Consider the following 19,222-nt stretch of genomic DNA (forward strand, 5'->3'; position numbering starts at 1 on the left):
AATCAAGTGTCGGGGTATATTAGTGCTTGCTATTAGGTCTGAGCAAGTGCTGGACTGTAGGATGTTTTTTGAGTGGTTAGGTTGAGAGTTAGACTAGTTTCAAGGGAAAAACTGAAGAGGAGACTTAGTGGAGCCGGGAATAATTTTATCCATAGCTAACCGGTGCTGCCCGGCACGCAAAACCGTGCAAACAAGGTTTTTAAACTACTAACTTCTGGACTGGAACCACTCTTCCAGGGACAGATGGCTGCTCACAGTTCCCCTCTCTCACAGGTGAACAGAGAAACTTCCCTCTATCCAAGTAAGGTATGGGCAACTCAGAAAATTGTTACACAGCCCTGAATTCAGCACTAGCCTGAAAACTGGACTGTACTGGCTTAGAAGGTTGGGAAACAAGGAATGTGTTTTTTTTTTAAAAGATAAGGCAAAAACAATAAAAAGTACACTTAAAACAGCTTTAAATGACTACAAGCGATCAGAAAAGGCTATCGTACTTTAGTGTGTAGCCTACAACAGTTAAACAAATTATTTAAACAAAAAACGACTTTTTAAAAGTGCAGGCAGTCAAATAAGTACAATATGTGAAAAAAACAAGCTTTTAAATCACAATAAACGCTGGAAAATCAGCGTTTAGGCGGAAAACAGTTAAGTACAGCAAGAAAATACAGAAAACTGATACTTAATCACTCCAAAGACTCTCTTTTAAGCTAGAAGGCTTGTATTAGTTTAAGTCTTTCAGATCTCACAATTTTCCTGGAGGGAGAGAGGACCTAAACAAAAAATTCACAAGGAGTGTGAGTCAGACACTGGGATCTTCTGATCACACTTTCCACACTTTTTGAACTCAGTCAGGCTCTTTTCCTTTTTAGCCATCACCAAAATGAAAGGCCAAGCACAGTCACAACCACAACAGCAGCAATCAAACGAGATACAAAGCAAATAGAGAAGTCTTTTTTTTTTTTTTTTAAATCAAAGGAAGCAGAAGGAAAGGAAGGGAAGAAGTACCAACAGTGGTAGTGAAATCTACGATAATCACAGGGAGAGGAACAGGGTTATTAACAATGGCAACCAGAAATACCGCAAACTGTAAAAAAGAAACAAAGCAGAGATTTGTTGGAAAGTAAGGGAGAAAGCCTATCCAGGAAACAAAAAACTTTTAGCTAAAGTAGGTTAAAGGCAACAGAAGACAAATAATTTGTAAGTTTTGAAAAGCTACTTATCGCCCAAGCTTGAGAGAACAATGGACCACGTCTTTTCACTGGAAGCTGCAAATGAGATCTGAGGTAATGGGAGTTGTACATTCTGGGTAAGGGAGAAGCTTGAGAGTTCAAGGTTGCCAAATGCTTTTTAGCAGTCAAGTCAGATCGGAGGGCTCGGATCAAAAACCCATCAGACGTGGATGGAATAAAAATTGACAACATCAGATCAAACGTTACATTTCTTGGTGAAGTTTTCCTAGCCTAAACAGATAATACAAATTATGCATTAGTCCTGTAGGGTAATTTTACGACCGCAGTTTCTACACTTCTTAAAAGCATGATTATCCATGACAAACAGTTTTTTAATACAGACAGCAGCTGAAGAAGCAACTAATTACTATCTGAATCTAAAATCTACAGTAGAAAGGGACTAATATGAACAGTTTATCAAAAATTATCATTTAAAAAAACTTACATAGTAAATATACAAGATAACAGCATAAACTAAAAGAAAAACTTCAGAAAGAAAGCACTTTTTTTTATTTTTGTTTTTATTTTTTTAAGCAGTAAATGACATCAAAGCAAACAAGAAACATAAGACGACAAAATGTGAAGAGATGCATCAGAATTAATCAAGGGCTAGGGGAAGGAGAAATGCAAAAATGCCTAAAACTTCAAAAAAATAAATTGGTCTGATATGGTTTGCAGAACAAGAAAAAGAAAGGAAATAACTAAAATGTTTATTACATACAAGATCTGCAAAAAGAGAATGGTTTCAAAGATACTCCACTAGCTTCCTCAGTATCTTTAACAATTTCTGCTCCAGAGTTTAAATACAAAAAAAAAAAAAAAATGCATGAAACTAATACATGTGATCACATAACTGTGCACTACTTTCATTAAGCAGAAAATGTAAATCGTAAGAACTCAAACAAATGAAAATATACAAACATTTAAACGTTAAAGTTAAATAAATATATAACTAAAAATATATATAGAAACATATGGGTACATCTACTGGCAAACAAAACACATATATAAAAATCAATAGCAGCAACATACAATTATGTAAATATTCAAAAAAGGCAAAATTATAAAAAAATATAAACATGAAATGAAAAATTATGGAAAATAATTTGGATGCTCATTATGTCAAATGAAACAGATGAATTCATTCAAAACAGGTACATGAAACCTGATCAATTTTCACCATCTGATGGCAGAACACCATTGAGGACCATACATTTCCACCATAAATAATAAATGTAATAACAAAAATGAATCATTCAGGCCATGAAAAATATAACCCCTGTCTTTATGATCTAAAATTGTTCCTTATGTGTTAATTTTCTATTTATATAGTGGTCATGTAAATAATTCTGTAAACATTTATCAATCCAAATATAAGTAAATATAGCAGATGAGTGATGTAATGCATAGGTTTACATAATGGTTGGTTTGGCTTACGTATGTGAAGATGGTCAAAATAATTATAAATTAAATACTATCAAATAAGTGCATTTGGAATTTTTATACACAGATATAATCAAGGAAGAGCAAATCAGCCTGGGCTGTTTTTCTCAGATGCATAATTGACAAATGACAAAATAAATATGGAGGGGAATCTAACTGGCAGAGCATTGTGGGTAAATGAGAGGTGCTAGCAGTCTAGGAAAGATTAAAGTTTAAAAAACTGTTTGTGCACTGAAGTAAAATATTTTAAACTGGATATAGCTGCCGTTTCTGTGTCTTCCTCTACTCGTTGTTCATAGGAAAGTTGTAGATGCCAAGCTGATTGAAAACCTGCAGTTGCAGCATAGGGACATTTTAAATGCCAAGCTGACTAAAAGCTTGCAGCTGCAGCCCTACTGGTTGATGAGACCAGACATCCTCCCATCAGGCTCCTTGGTTATTATCTAGTACTGACAAAAAATTAAAAGTTTGGCATTCTTGAGATCACTTCTTTATTATACAATGACCTCCCATTAATATTCCAAAAAGTGCACTCTGATTGGTCAGCGTGCACGCTGTAAATCAGACTTATACTAATGGAAAAATGTCTGGTCACACGGACTTTTTCCATTAGTATAAGTTTTGTTTTTTCTTACAGCAATGTTGAAAGCAAGATCTCCGTTGCTTTTTAGAAAGTGTCTCGCTATGTTAAAGGAGTTTAACATAGCGAGACAGCTTTAAAAAAAGCAACGGAGTTCGGTTGCTTTTTTTAAAGTTGTCTCGCTATGTTAAACTCCTTTAACATAGCAAGACACTTTCTAAAAAGCACCAGAGATCTTGCTTTCATTGTTGCTTCCACCCACAACTCTGATGTACTGCGTATGCATAAGCAGTACATCAGAACTGCCGCAGAATACCGGACAGCTGCGGAAGGGCAGCAAGGAGACATTATACAATGCTATTATTTAAGAAAACTAAGTATTTTTTTTCTTAAATAATGTCTTTGTATAATAGCAATAACCGACTTCTGGGGGTGGGTAATGCTGGATTTACCCACATTTGTCTTTGTTTGGCCACTCAGCTTTGCCCTCGTGACCAAACCACGCCAACCGTGGGTAAATCCAGCATTACCCACACCCAGGTGCGGTTTATTGCTTAAGTAGCCGATGGAAATTGTTCTCATTTAATCACTTTATTCAGAATCTATACATCAACAGAAATGTGATTCTTGGCCTTCTTTGTAACAGTGATTATACTATGCACCTCCTCCACTGAGTCTAGTTGCATGTTAGTGACATCTGAGCTTGACATTCACTTTAGTTCCTGTTCAACTTTAGTCCTTGGAGCTACTGATTCTTTCCTTGAAACGTGTATTTCTGCCATAGCATCAAGTTTTACTTTTATGTGATATCCACCAGGAAAACTTTCTAAGCGTGTAAATAAATCATCAATGTTATGAAGGACATCACTGCTATGTCTTTGCATTTTATCTAAGACATCTCTGTGAAATTGGGAATGATTTTGAATGTTTATGCTGTGAATTTTATTTGCTATCCATAAAACTCAAAATATTAGGATTATGAACATCAGTGATGCAATTAAAAAAAAAAGTCTGCACATTTTATTTGGTACTTATATACACATTTTTGACACAACTACCTGGTGGCCAGAAAAAGTTAGCAAAGTACATCCCTTCATAATTTTCTAAGTGTAGTTATTTAATGACTTTTTTCTGACAAAATACTAGGCTAAGTACAAATGTCTAGTTTACATTCCACACTCTACTCTTCTTATCAACAATATGGTTGGTTCTGATGTGTCTTCCAACTTCATTTTTTCAACTTTTTTTCACCTGAATAGCACCAACAAAAGCCCATTTTCATAATCCCAATCAACAAGAACTAAATTCAATTTAATACATTTTTTTTTTGCTTTAAACAAGTTACAAAATATCCCTTTCAAGCACAGACTCTGTGATCCTGGCTAAATGTAAGGCAAGGCTTCTTCTTATGCTTACAGTCATCTCGACTGCAAGTTTGAATTAATTTTGAATTTTGGCATGGCTCACATTTTTCATATTGATTAATGTTGCTGCACATTCTCACTGTAATTGTCTTGTTTTAACTTATTCAACTTCTTTTTCCTCAGATAAGTCTTTTAACTGTACACTAGTAACTTCACTTGCTCTGCATACATGTACACATTTTCAGACGGTCTGACATATTCCATTTAATAGCCTACCCCATGTTTTATTTCTTATTACACAAACTATTCAGTCTTGTATTAATGGATCTTGCAGTCAACCAAATTATTTATTTGTTTATTTAATCTTGTTAACTTGGCTAGAACACTGGCCTATTTGGGCCATTTACAGGTTCAGCCAGGGAATACAAAAAAATAGAAACTACAAACTATATAATTAATAATGACACAGTGCAACAAGACTGAGTTTAACAATAACAACTGGATACATATGTATATCACACAAATTCAAAGCTCTTGGCTCTGTTCTTCAGTTCAGTAATATAAACATCTACAGTCACTGTTGGGCCTTGCAATTTAGTAAAGAATAAAGGTCTACTAAATAGCAAGTTCATTTTGGGCTCACAATAATTCCTAAATTTTCATGGCTAAAAAACAGTTTTGAAGATACAGCGGTTGTTGCTTTGTAGCTAGGAGATTAAGCTGCCCTTCCTGTAAGTCTTGGTGAAAAGTGCAAAAATGAAGCCTGGCCTCATAAAGATCTCTAATGAGGTCTGAGGCCTTCTAATATTATTGAAACATTTCCTGTTTGCACTGAAGTAATCAGAAGATATGTATGAAGTGGATGGAGTGAAAATTATTGGCTGGGATTAAAATAAGTGCCTCCAAATCACACAGGATGGTTCTCTCTCAGAAAAGAGTGGATTACTCTTTACAGGTTCAGGGAAAACTAACTCAACCAGAACCATCTAAGTAACTTGGGGTTCCCTTTATAAGTGACAGCAGAAGTGTTCATGGCTAATCAGCAGATAGATGCAGGCACTGCACCAGTCTGAAGTGGTGAAGCAACAACTATGGCATACAACGAAACTCCCAATTTGCTCAGTCTAGGCTCCCATACTCACCTGTACGTATGAGCAGGAGTGCCTGAAAGGATAAAATCATAGACACAAATGATAAAAATGTGATTTCTTAGCAAGATAGCTGGGCTCACTCCTTGTAAAAGAGTGAGGAGTTTGGCAAACCAGGAGAACCCTAAAGTACAGCCATCGCTCTTAGGAGCTGACAGGATTCAGTTAAGATAGTCTGGTCAGCTACTGCACCTACTAAAGATGCCACCTAGACACCTCGGGTGCATATCACTTCGTCGAAGACTGAAAATATCGAAGCTGATATGGTCGGCACCATATCAGCAAAAGTGAAAGACATCGAATGTTTTAAAGGAAATCTCTGTAAGGGGAGATTTCCGTTTACTGCAATTTAGTGCGATCTCGGAGTTGGTATATTTAAGTAGGGGGGTGTGGGGGGTGCAGGAGGGCTTGCCCACCTGCTTGCAATGTTTAGTTGTTTTATTTTTTTTTTTTGTTCTCTTTTTTTATGTTTGAATTTTCAAAATATCGATGATATGGTGTCGACCATATCAGATTCGATATTTTGAAATTTCGATGATGTGAAATGCGACACCTCGCACAGGAAATGTCCTAGGCATGGTGCACTGGATGGAGACCCTGGGGCAAACCCAGGACATGTTGGAAGTATTATACCTCTCAGTTTTTATGAGAATACCTGGGGATCACACACAATGAGCTGAACACTGTTACTGGGAATAGGGAAGTCAAGTGGATTGTTCTTATCACTGTGACCCTCGCCTGGAAAAGAAATTCAGAAAATGGATGGATGGAGGACTGGAGCGATAAGGAAGTTAGTAAGTGAATATCTCTTTACCGTTTTCATTTTCCTGAGAAAAGGAAATCCAAACAGATGTCCTAATATCATTTAGCATTGTGTTATCCACATTTTTGTTTTTTTGCAAAAGACTGGGAAGGCTGAATTTGTGAATCTTACTTTTCCTTCTTCAAAACACACTCCTCTGAAAGCACAAACATATCTTACTACACATTCATAGATTTAACTCACATGACAATTTGCCCATGCTGATCTTCCCAATCTAGGTGTTACAGACTGTGGTGGCTAAAATCTATTTACAGAATAAAAAGTGGAAAAGAAAAATTCAGAAGAATTACAGGTCTGCCTTTTCACCACTCTATGTGAGTTGCGCCTAAAAAATTCAAATTCGAACACATTGGAAGCCAATCTTATACAGGATACTGGAAACAGCATCAATCAAAACTCACCTTCTTCACAGAGAACTGTTCAATCTGGTTGTTCTTTCTCTTGAAAAGTTTTTGCACATCTTTAAATACAGAATGAGCTCCCTCTAGGTCACCTGTAGCTCCTTGACATACTGAAACAAAATATCAGAAAAGTCACTTTAAAATGAGAAGAAAATCCGTGCTGTCATTTTAGGAAAAGTTAAGGAAGGTCCCTAGTATTATTTAAGTTGCTTCTACATAACAATTTAATGGTAGAACGAATACATCACAAACTTTGCTTCTAGGATTTAATAATTATGGTTACTTTATTAAAGTGATCTGACACATCTGTAGACAAAACAATATTTCCTAACCTCTGCCAAATGTGATCGATTGCGCTGCATTTGTGTGTGCACGCTGCAAACTTCATTATCTTCCCACCTAAATCATGCTGTTTCAAAGGCAGAAAGGAACTCGCTAGATATAGATGATTTCACCTGTATACTACGGTGGTGGTGCTGCGGTAGCATTGTCGTCTCACAGTAAGACGTTGTCCTGTTCGATTCTCAGCTAGAGCGTCTTCTGTGTGGAGAGATGCGTGAGTGGACGTACCTTCGTTGAAGGTTGTGCGTTAGGGCTGGCAACTCGGCACATAAAAATCTACTGCCAATCAGCGGACCGGAGTTCCACTGTGGCGACCCCTAACCGGGAAAAGCCGAAAGACACAACAACAACAACAAAGCACTAGTTTGGGAACTAGGCTTCTTTAGTCGGATGATCTCTCTTCTTCTCTGGATCTGCCAGTTGGAAGAGGCCTCAAGCCGATAATGAGATATTTATAAGCCACTGGTCAAGTGACTAACAGCAGTTTTTTCAGCAGACATGTGTAGTGAAAGTGTTTTGGAAATACCTAGCAGATTCTTCTGTTCAGAAGGACGGTAACTCTCCTAACATCTCAATAAAACAATGCATAAATTATCAAAACATGTCATGAATGAAACCAGCCCACTGAAATTCCATCTCATGAATAGCCCAACAGAAATTGATAACATGCATCTAAAAATAAATGGGGGGGTACAACTAATATTTTTATGTTTTTGCTATGTGTCATGAACTCCAAACCCCACTATTTTTATATGCAAAATCTGAAGTAACACAACCACTGAGAAAAGGAAATCATTCAGTTTTTCGAGAAACTTGCTACTTCCCTCTCCACTGCAGCTCCACAAATTCCTACTAACAGTTGCTGCCAAATCACAAAATCTAAACAACTCCTCTGGTTCTCATTACCAACACTTACAGTAAGTCTCGTTATACAAGTAAACAATGCTACTCAAAGCCCATGTGTTAAACTTGTTGAAAGAACCATACAATAAAACATTTCTATTCACAAACTGAATACGCAAATTAAAAAAAGACTCAAAATATCAGGACTTGATAAGCCGTGCTAATCTAAAGTACAGTTGTGTAAGTAAACATACCATAACTGTAGATGTTTGAATGATCACTGCTGCAGTAGCCTAAGATATATGGGTTATATCCTATCAAGGATATAACAACTGGCTAGCTTCCAAAGATTCAGTGCACCTTCCATGCACCCAAAGCATCTGTCAGCTCAAGCTAAGATGACTAAAAGAGAGGTTTGGATGTCAAGCCCTTCAAAGCTTTCATGACAACAGGGAGGGGAAGCTAAAGCCCCAAGAAGGACAACGCTATGAAAACAATGTTCACACACTAGCATAAAAAACATGCAAAAACAAGGGGGAAGTAGGGAGGGAGCAGCTACTGCAGTATGGATCATTTGAACATCTACTGTTACAGTAAGTTTACTTACATAATTGTACTATGTTCTTCAAAAGGATAACTGCTGCAGTAGCCTAAGCTATTTGGCTACATTACCACAGTTTATACTGATTGGGAGGAGGAAGGATGACAGCCTTGGAGCCCCTGGAAAATGGACCTAGCAAAGCAAAGTGTGCACAGAGGACCATTTTATTGTTAAGAGAATACCTCTAGAATCCAACCTTTCAAAAAGCCATAGATGAAGCCAAGGCCCTGGCAGAATGGGCTTCGACCCTGCCTGGAAAGTACAGTTGTGTAAGTTGCACTTACCAGTAACAGTAGATGTGTGCATTCCTCGCTGCTGCAGTAACCCTTAGGTTATATGGGTTGTTTCATGCCCAGAAAACAACTGGCCAGCTTCAAAAAGCTCTGGCACCCCCTTTCCTTCATTCTGACTGCTGGTTGGCTAATTCTAAGAAGGGAAATCAGCATCAGAGTGAAGCTTTCTTCTTGACTTTCTTACCCATACAATGACAGAACAGCCTAACAACCCTATAGTAATAAACCAATACTTATAATTAAGACATATAAAGTAGAAACAAACACAGTTCTACTTTATATCCCAACTACAACTCTATACAACAGGAGGATGGGTGCAGCTACTGGAGCAGTGTGGAATTTGAACATATACTGTTATGGGTTAGTGCAACTTACATAAATATATACGGTGATCATTCCCACTGCTGCAGTATCCCTTAGGCTATACGGGTTGATTACCAGAGCTTATTCAATGCTGGAGGAGGAAGGATATGACTACAGGAGCCTCCGGAGAATGGCCCAAGCAAAGTTCAACATGGACCTAGAAAAGAAACCCAGTTTGTAATGCTTTGTAAAAGTATGTACACAGGACCATACAGCTGCCTCTAGAATATGTCTACAGTCCATCCTTTTCCAGTATGCCATCGAAGAAGACAAGCGTCTAGTGGAATATGCCTTGATACTGCTTGGAATGGATTTGTCATAGTGGAAATAGCAAAAGACAATAACTGAGGCAACCACTAGGTAATTATCTCTTTAGATCCCTGTTTTTGCCCCTTGATAAGAAATAAATAGCTGATCAGCTTTTCTAAAGGGCTTAATTCTGTCAAGATAGTACCTAAGCTGTGTATGGATGTCCAGAGTATGCATAATCCTGTTTTCCCCTAATTTTTGGATTCTGAGTAGAATACTGGGAGACTGATGGTTTGAATCAAAGTAAACTCTGAAACCACTTTGGGTATAAATGAGTGGTTTGTTCTTAAAGAGACATGTCCTTGTGGAAAATCAGATAGGGTCACCCACCATGACAAGTTTGCAACTCAGATACTCTTCTTGCAGATGTCAGAGCAATGATGAGTACAGTTCTGCAAGTCATGAGCCTTAAGTCAGTTTGATGTGCAAGTTCAAAGGGTGACAGAGTCAGTTTATTCAGCATATAGCGGAGATCCCAAGGAAAAGCAACCTGTTTATAAAGAACTTTCAGAAACTGTTATACACAAAGAGAGAAGAAAGAGGAGGATCCATGGGCAAACATGCTGAAATGGCAGCAAGATGAGCCTTTATAGAGGAATAAGAGAGGCCAGAGGAAAGTAACTCACACAAATATTCCAGTACCGGTGGTACAAAATCCCTGATGGGCTCCTGATTGTTGGTTAGGCAACAACTAGAAAATCATTTCTACATGCCAACTTAGGATTTTTCTAGTCGAAGGCTTGTTTGCCTCCTTCAGTACCTACTGCAAGTCCTCATGAAATGTGCCTAAAAGGTATTAAAACTGAATCACCCACACAGTCAGATGAAATCGACTGATACTGGAATGTATTAAATTCCCTTTTGTGTGAGTAGATCCAGTCTGTGAGGAATCTTGTGGCATTTGCCCTTGGCCAATTCAATAGGAAGGGAGAACCAATGTTGCCTGGGCCGAATTAGGATTAAGACTTTGTTTTGTTTGTTTTTTTGGTATCCTTCTGAATTTTCAGAATTACCCCAGATATCAGTGGAAAGGGTGGAAATGCATTAAGGAACACTGCCTTCCAAGGGAATGAAAATACATCTATTTTCCAGGCTTGCTTGCAAGGAGGTCTGGGGAAAAAAAAACTTGTTTAGCTGATTGTGCTAGTCCTGCTCAGCTTGTTTGCCAATATGCTTTGCACTGACAGCGTCTAAGTTGTTTGGAGGGTTAAGGAATGCAGAAGAGCTAACTCCCAAGCCATCACAGCCAGCATGCAGAGGGAGCACAAACGTGTATTTTCTGTTACCCATCCACTTGTCAAGGTTTCTCTTGAAGAGTGTTAAGAGAGGGGCTCTGCCTAATGTAGTTAGGAATTTTGTTCCAAAGCATGGGGAGTCTCTGTGACAGGAATCTATCCCTCCAGCATGTTCTATTTATTGTTGTGGCTAGGTTTAGCTCACTAGAGTGAATGGCTCGCAGTGACTTGGATTTCTTTAGGTGGAGCATGTCCATCAATTCTGAGTTGGACATGGCTTTGTAAGTCAGGCAGAGATCACCTCTGAGTAAGCGATATGCCACTGAGTACAGCTGGAGTTTTTCCAGTCGGGCTGCATAGGACATATGTTTGAGGCCAGTAATCCTCTTGGTGAGGTACTTTTATGGTCTTTCCAGCTGTTGGAAGTGTCTTGTGAGGTACATCCCAAATGGGGCATTGTACTCTATGATGGGTCTAATGAGTGAGAGGTAGAGGGGCACTATAACCTCTTTATTTCTAGATGCAAACCCTTTAGTAATTAGATTGGCTACATAGAAGGATTTCCTAACTACTTTGGCAATATGATTGTCAAAGGAGAGATTACTATCTACCTGGGTCCCCAGATCTCTTATTACCTCTTCTGTATTAAGGGGGCTGCCACCTATGTGGTAATTCATGGGTGTTTTGTTTTTCCCAAATGGGATGACTATGCATTTTTTGGCATTTAGCTTGAGACCATGACTTTGACACCAGGTGTCCATCTCAGTAAGGCCCTTTTGGAGAATGTCCATGTCAGCCGGAGAGTCAATTATGGCTCCCAGTTTGCAGTCATTGGCGAACTTGGTTAGCCATAGTCCTCCTGTGTTTGCCTGTATTTCTGAGAAGTATATGCCGAACAGTAGGGATCCCAGGACCAAGCCTTGTGGGACACCACTTGTGACTGGTTTAGAGTCGGACCTAGAGCCCGCTATTCTTACCGTGTGAGTTCTGTCTGTAAGCCAGTTGGCAACCCATCTCGAGACGTAGGGGTTTATGTTCAGGCTGGTGGGTTTTTCTATACTTCCCAAGTGGGGAATGGTGTCAAAAGCCTTGGCGAGGTCAAGGTAGGCTGTGTGAACTACCTTCCCCTCATCTATGGCCTTGGTGACTGTCTCAAAGAAGTCAACCAGGTTTAGTAGGCATGATCTGCCCTTAACAAAGCCAAACTGGGTCAGGTCAAGTGTTTGGAGGTTCCCAAATGTCTTTGTTAATGAGTTTCATGATGATGCGCTCCATAGCCTTGCAGACCAGGCTAGTCAGAATTATAGTTATAGTTAGTTATCAGGGTCAGTTGTGGAGCAGAATAACCGTTGCTGTGCGCCATTCTATGGGCATGTAGCCTGTGGAGAGGCTGAGGTTGAACAGTGTGTTTAGGTGGGGGGTTAGTTTGTTCTGTAGTACGTGCAAGACACAGCCTGGGACACCATATGGCCACATTGCCGCTGTGCTTTTGGCATTTGAAAGGGCTGTTTTTACCTGTGCGTCTGTGATTTCCAGGACACTACACTTTTCCGGTATTGTTGTGGGCCCTTTTGAGGGTGAGAGGGAGGGTGAAGTTTGCACTGAATCTATCTGCCAGGATGTTGGCAATATCAGTGGGTTCAGTATATTTTGTGCTAGGGTGGGAGGGTGGCCTAATGGTTAAGGTGTTTGCCTTACAAACACAAGGTGCAGGGTTTGAGTCTCACAAGGGATAATTGGCTAGGCTTAAAATGGCTCGCAAGGGCAGTTAGCTTAGTACTAATCTATGAATCTATCAACCTATGAATCTATTTTCACTAGCTCAGAGCATATCTGCGAGTTGCCACTTAGATTCTTGACATAGCTAAAGAAGGCTTTGCTATTATCTTTCGAATCCTTGGCTATTTTTCTTTCGAAGTTAGCCTTGGAGGATTTTATGAGGGACCTTAGTTTCTTACTGATACTGATCAGGGATGTCTTTCCTTCTTGGGATTTGCTTTTTTTCTGAACTAGTTTCCTCCTTCTATTGTATAACCTCTTTATGGCAGGGGTCCACCAGACTGATTTCCTTCTCATAGGGGAGTGAGTCTTGGTTTTGCTAGGGATGGCACGATCCATGCATCCTCGTAGGTGCTCATAGAGTGCATTTGTAAAGGTTCCTGCATCTTGGACACTGTTATCCTTTAGCGTGGGGGCTGTGAAACTTACCACCTATGTCTTAAGTAAGGTGAAGTTTGCTATAGAAATGTTTTTCACTGTGGTTTCCTTGGTTGGAGGTGGTGGTGTGATGTGGACATCCAGAGTGATTAGTTTATGGTCTGATCTAACCAGTGACGGGTTGACCTCCGGTGTGGAACACCTGTTGCCCATATTGGTGATGATCAGGTCCAATATGTTTTTACTTCTGGTAGGGGAGTTTACCAGCTGATCCAGGGCATTTGAGTTGATAAATTCCAGGAAGTGCTGGACCTGGGAGTTTGTACTTGAGTAGTTTTCCCAGTTAACAGTAGGGTAATTGAAATCGCCCAGTATCAGGGTGTTTGGTAGGACCTTCATGTTTTCCAGTGTCTACAGAAAGACGGAGTGGTGGTCCTGGGTCATGGAGGGTGATCTGTAGCAGGCCACAATTTGCATTGCAAATTTGCCTGATGTTATTTGCACATGGATGATCTCGGAGGTATCATGCTGCCACTCACCTGGAGGTGTAGGTATCCTTGATGAATATGGATACACCCCTCCTTTTGTGTTTCGGTCTATGTTCTGTGGCCGAAATGTGTGGTATGAGTCCGGTAGTGCTGGAGTGCTCTGTGGAGACTTGAACCAGGTTTCAGTTACTGCACAAATGCCGATGTTCAACATACTGAGGAGTGCTTCGAGCACGTGCATTTTGAGATTTAAACTTCTGGCGTTGAGTAGTATAACCCTTATTTTTTTATTTGTTCTGTTTACGGAGTTGGGTTTGACTTTTGAGCCTTGCCTAAAAAAGGCACTATTGGGGCAGCAACAGCCTTTGCCAGTATTTGAAAGCCTAGGGGTGACAGGTGCAAGCCGTCTCTTGCAAAGCAACAAGGCTTGTCGAGCATGTCGCCCAGACTGACAGACACTGGATCCCCTTTGAATGACACCAGAAGCTTAGCAGTTGTTGAAATTGATCATTTTTTCTTTATACTGCGGTATCATTCTTGGTGAGGGCAGGATGCTACTCAGGGTCAGGGTCATACCTGCCTGGGCTACATGATCAGAGAGCTCTTCCTTGTCTCTTTTCATGTAGTCCAGGGAGGTATGTTTCAGGTCATTCACACCAACATGAACAACGACGGAGTCATATTTGTACTTGTTCTGGAGTGACCTGAGTGCTTGTGTTATGTGGCGGATTCTGGCTCCCGACAGACAGCTAACAATAACTTTCTCCTTGTCCAGCCTAGTGAGTGGGACGTCAGTGTGCCTGACTATAGAGTCGCCTATTACTAGTGTGTTAGGTATGTTATTTCGCCTTAAGGGCTGTGATTGTGCTGCACACTGATTTTGTGTTTTATGTGTTGTCTGGTTTGTGACAGGAGGTGCAGGTTTTTTGGGTGTCTGCTTTGGAGGTCTGTGATGCTTTTGCAAGTTTTTATTTAGAGTCTTCGAGTATGATTTCGTGAATTTATGTGTATTTTTTGCCAGTGCTGGTTTAGTATGTCTATGTGAGACTGGAGGTGTGGTGCAAGTGTTAACCTTCTCCTCATGACTGCCTGTTCCAGTCTTGGGTGGAGAGAGCTTAGCCTCCAATTTAGCTATATAATTGCATCTCTCGCATATTTTAATGTTTTGTGGTAGGAGGAGAGGGTTGTCTGTGTACATGAGGCAGTTGTACATTGCCTCAGGATACCCAGGTTCACCAGCTGGACTGGAGAGTATACCTGAAATTGCCCTTTGGTCATGCCTGAATAGTAGTGTGAGCTGCTTAGTCGCTTGGCTGGTGAGGGGTGAATAATTAGCCTTGCCCTGCTGGGCAATTAAGTGTCGGGGTATTTTAGTGCTTCCTATTAGGTTTGAGCAAGTGTTGGACTGTAGGATGCTTTTTAAGTGCTTAGGTTGAGAGTTAGACTACTTTCAAGGGAAAAACTGAAGAGGAGACTTGGTGGAGCTGGGATAAATTTAGCCCTAGCTAACTGGCGCTGCCCGGACATGCAAAACCGTGCAAACGAGTTTTTTACAGCAGGGACATGAAAGAGATAGAAATTAGCTCAAAATGGCCTATAAACTACTAAATTCTGGGCTGGAACCACTCCTCCATGGACAGATGGCTGCTCAAAGCTCCCTCTCTCACAGGTGAACAGAGAAACCTCCCTATATCCAAGGAAGGTATGGGCAACTCAGAAAATTGTAACACAGCCCCGAATTCAGCACTAGCCTAAAAACTGGACTATACTAGCTTAGAATGGTGGGAAACATTAAATTTTTTTTTAAAAGATAAGGCAAAAACAGTAAAAAAAATACACTTAAAACAGCTTTAAACGACTACAAACAGTAAAAGATACACTTAAAACAGCTTTAGATGACTACAAGCAATCAGAAAAGGCTTTTAAACAAATCACCCAATTAACCAGTAAAAAAATCTCAGAACTGAGCCCTGTTCCTGTAGTCTTCAATCAGACAAGTTCTAACTGCACACTAGTGCCACTGGGGTGCAGGGGAACCTTCTCCAAAAAAGAAGGCCTGGATTAGTGCTCAAGTTACAGAAACAAAGCTAGATTCATCAGGCCTGGATCTAGTCTATGCTACAGCAAACAAGGCACATCAATTTCAGTAAGAAACCGTTCAAATATGAAGGCACTATAAGCCTTTAACCAGAAATTCCCAGCTCAGAAGGGCAGAGTCCAGCCTTTCCTCCCACAAGAGTGCAGACCACAAACCTTCTTAATGTAAAATAACTGGCCTGAAGCCCAAGTGCTTAAACCAGAACTAATACACTTTTAGAATAACAGACACTGAGCCTTCAATCAGCAGTTCCCAACTTAGAAGGATGTAAGCTACCTGTCCTGCCACAACAGTGCAGACCACACACTTTCTTAATGTAAAACAACTGGTCTGAAGCCCAAGTGCTTAAACCAAAAGGCTTAGAATGATAGCTACACTTTAATCAGGTTACTACCAAGCAGTAATAAATACAACTGAATACTTTTAAGAAGGCCTGGATTAGTGCTCAAGTTATGCAAACAAAGCTAGATTCAGCAGGCCTGGATCTAGTCTATGCTACAGCAAACAAGGCGCACCAATTTCAGTAAGAAACAGTTCAAATATGCAGGCACTATAAACCTTTGACCAGAAATTCCCGGCTCAGAAGGGCAGAGTCAAGCCTCTCCTCCCACAAGAGTGTAGACCACGAACCTTCTTAATGTACAACAACTGGCCTGAAGCCCAAGTGCCCAAACCAGAACTAATACACTTTTAGAATAACAGACACTGAGCCTTCAATCAGCAGTTCCCAACTTAGAAGGATGTAAGCTACCTGTCCTGCCACAACAGTGTAGACCACAAACCTTCATAATGTAAAACAACTGGTTTGAAGCCCAAGTGCTTAAACCAAAAGGCTTAGAATGATAGATACACCAAGCAGTAATAAATACAATTGAGTACTTTTAAGATGACGCAAAAGCAAAATAAAGTAGGAAGAAACACAAATACAGTAAAAGCAGATGAAAAAAGGTGCACATTTTTTTTGAGTGAGCAAATGAGATGGGCTCAGGAGGAGTATCCAAATGCAAATTTACAAGAGGGGAGGCCAGTTTCAAAGCCACCAAGATTAACACCAAAACAAAAGTAGGGAGGGTGGGCGGGGAACTAACTGAAAAAACAGAGCCACAACTTCCAGCTAGATAGTATTCAATGCAAAACAAATAAATCAATTTAAATGCTGTATTATTTGAAAACAGTGCAGATAAATATTTACTTAAATTCACTTATATGTCCAGTTGATTGCATGCAGGTCTTAGCTGGCCAAGCTAAGAGTTTAAGCAGAAAATAATCCAAAATGTACCACTTATATAAGGCAGAAACGAAAAAGAATTAAGTGAACTACACCCACTTATCACTGGCTATTCAGGAATTCTAACAAGCATTAACTGAAAAAACACAGCCACAAGTTCCAGCTAGATAGTATTCAATGCAACACAAATCAATTTAAATGCTGTATTATTTGAAAAAAGTACAAATAAAGATTTACTTAAATTCACTTATAAGTCCAGTTGATTGCATGTAGGTCTTAGCTGGCCAACGCTCAGAGTTTAAGCAGAAAATAATCCAAAATGTACCACTTACATAAGGCAGAAACTGAATAACAATGAACTGAACTACCCCCACTTATCACTGGCTATTCAGGAATTCTAACAAGCATTAACTGAAAAAACAGAGCCACAACATCCAGCTAGATAGTATTCAATGCAACACAAATAAATCAATTTAAATGCTGTATTATTTGAAAAAAGTGCAGATAAAGATTTACTTAAATTCACTTATACGTCCAGTTGATTGCATGTAGGTCTTAGCTGGCCAAAGCTCAGAGTTTAAGCAGAAAATAATCCAAAATGTACTACTTATATAAGAAACTAACCAAATAACAATGAAGTGAACTACCCCCACTTATCACTGGCTATTCAGGAATTCTACCAAGCATTAACTGAAATAACAGAGCCACAACTTCCAGCTAGATAGTATTCAATGCAACACAAATAAATCAGTTTAACTGCTGTTTTATTTGAAAAAGTGCAGACAAATATTTACTTAAATTCACTTATATGTCGAGTTAATTGCATGTCGGTCTTAGCTGGTCAAAGCTCAGAGTTTAAGTAGAAAATAATCCAAAATGTACCACTTACATAAGGCAGAAACCGAATAACAATGAAGTGAACTACTCCCACTTATCACTGGGTATTCAGGAATTCTAACAAGCATTAACTGAAAAAACAGAGCCACAACATCCAGCTAGACAGTATTCAATGCAACACAAATAAATCAATTTAAATGCTGTATTATTTGAAAAAAGTGCAGATAAAAATTTACTTAAATTCACTTATATGCCCAGTGTTTTGCATGTAGGTCTTAGCTGGCCAAAGCTCAGAGTTTAAGCAGAAAATAATCCAAAATGTATCACTTATATCAGGCAGAAACCAAATAACAAAGAAGTGAACTACCTCCACTTTTCACTGGCTATTCAGAAATTCTAACAAGCATTAACTGAAAAACAGAGCCACAACTTCCAGCTATATAGTATTCAATGCAACACAAATAAATCAATTTAAACGCTGTATTATTTGAAAAAAGTGCAGATAAAGATTTATTTAAATTCACTTATACGTCCAGTTGACTGCATGTAGGTCTTAGCTGGCCAAAGCTATGAGTTTAAGCAGAAAATAATCCAAAATGTACCACTCATATAAGGCAGAAACCGAATAACAATGAAGTGAACTACCCCCACTTATCACTGGCTATTCAGAAATTCTAGCAAGCATTAACTGAAAAAACAGAGCCACAACTTCCAGCTAGATAGTATTCAATGCAACACAAATAAATCAATTTAAATGCTGTATTATTTGAAAAAAGTGCAGATAAAGATTTACTTAAATTCACTTATATGTCCAGTTTTTTGCATGTAGGTCTTAGCTGGCCAAAGCTCAAAGTTTAAGCAGAAAATAATAAAAATGTACCACTTATATAAGGCAGAAACCAAATAACAATGAAGTGAACTACCCCACTTATCACTGGCTATTCAGAAAGTCTAACAAGCATTAACTGAAAGAACAGAGCCACACCTTCCAGCTAGATAGTATTCAATGCAACACAAATAAATCAATTTAAATGCTGTATTTTATGAAAAAAGTGCAGATAAAGATTTACTTAAATTCACTTATACATCTAGTTGATTGCATGTAGGTCTAAGCTGGCCAAAGCTCAGAGTTTAAGCAGAAAATAATCCAAAATGTACCACTTATATAAGGCAGAAACCGAATAACAATGAAGAGAACTAAATCCAGTTATCACTGGCTATTCAGGAATTCTAACAAGCATTAAGTGTAAAAACAGAGCGACAACTTCGAACTAGACAGTATTCAATGCAACACAAATAAATCAATTTAAATGCTGTATAATTTGCAAAAAAGTGCAGATAAAGATTTATTTAAATTCACTTATACGTCCAGTTGATTGCATGTAGGTCTTAGCTGGCCAAATCTCAGAGTTTAAGCCTTGGTATTGTTCATAATCACTT

The 19,222-nt window shown here is 39.1% G+C and overlaps 1 protein-coding gene across 1 annotated transcript in view; it reads right to left on the bottom strand.

Annotated features, from left to right (window-relative positions):
• Positions 1 to 19,222, bottom strand: part of TTC39C (tetratricopeptide repeat domain 39C) — a 1,361,526-nt gene that overhangs the window by 405,261 nt on the left and 937,043 nt on the right. Inside the window, exon 9 of the mRNA XM_044065353.1 lies at positions 6,989 to 7,098. Within this exon, the coding sequence (XP_043921288.1) occupies positions 6,989 to 7,098 (110 nt within the window). The remainder of the gene's footprint in view (positions 1 to 6,988; positions 7,099 to 19,222) is intronic.

This window comes from Protopterus annectens, chromosome 3.part0, assembly GCF_019279795.1.
Source record: "Protopterus annectens isolate FY-2018-M chromosome 3.part0, PAN1.0, whole genome shotgun sequence".
Classification (NCBI taxonomy): Eukaryota; Metazoa; Chordata; order Ceratodontiformes; family Protopteridae; genus Protopterus; species Protopterus annectens.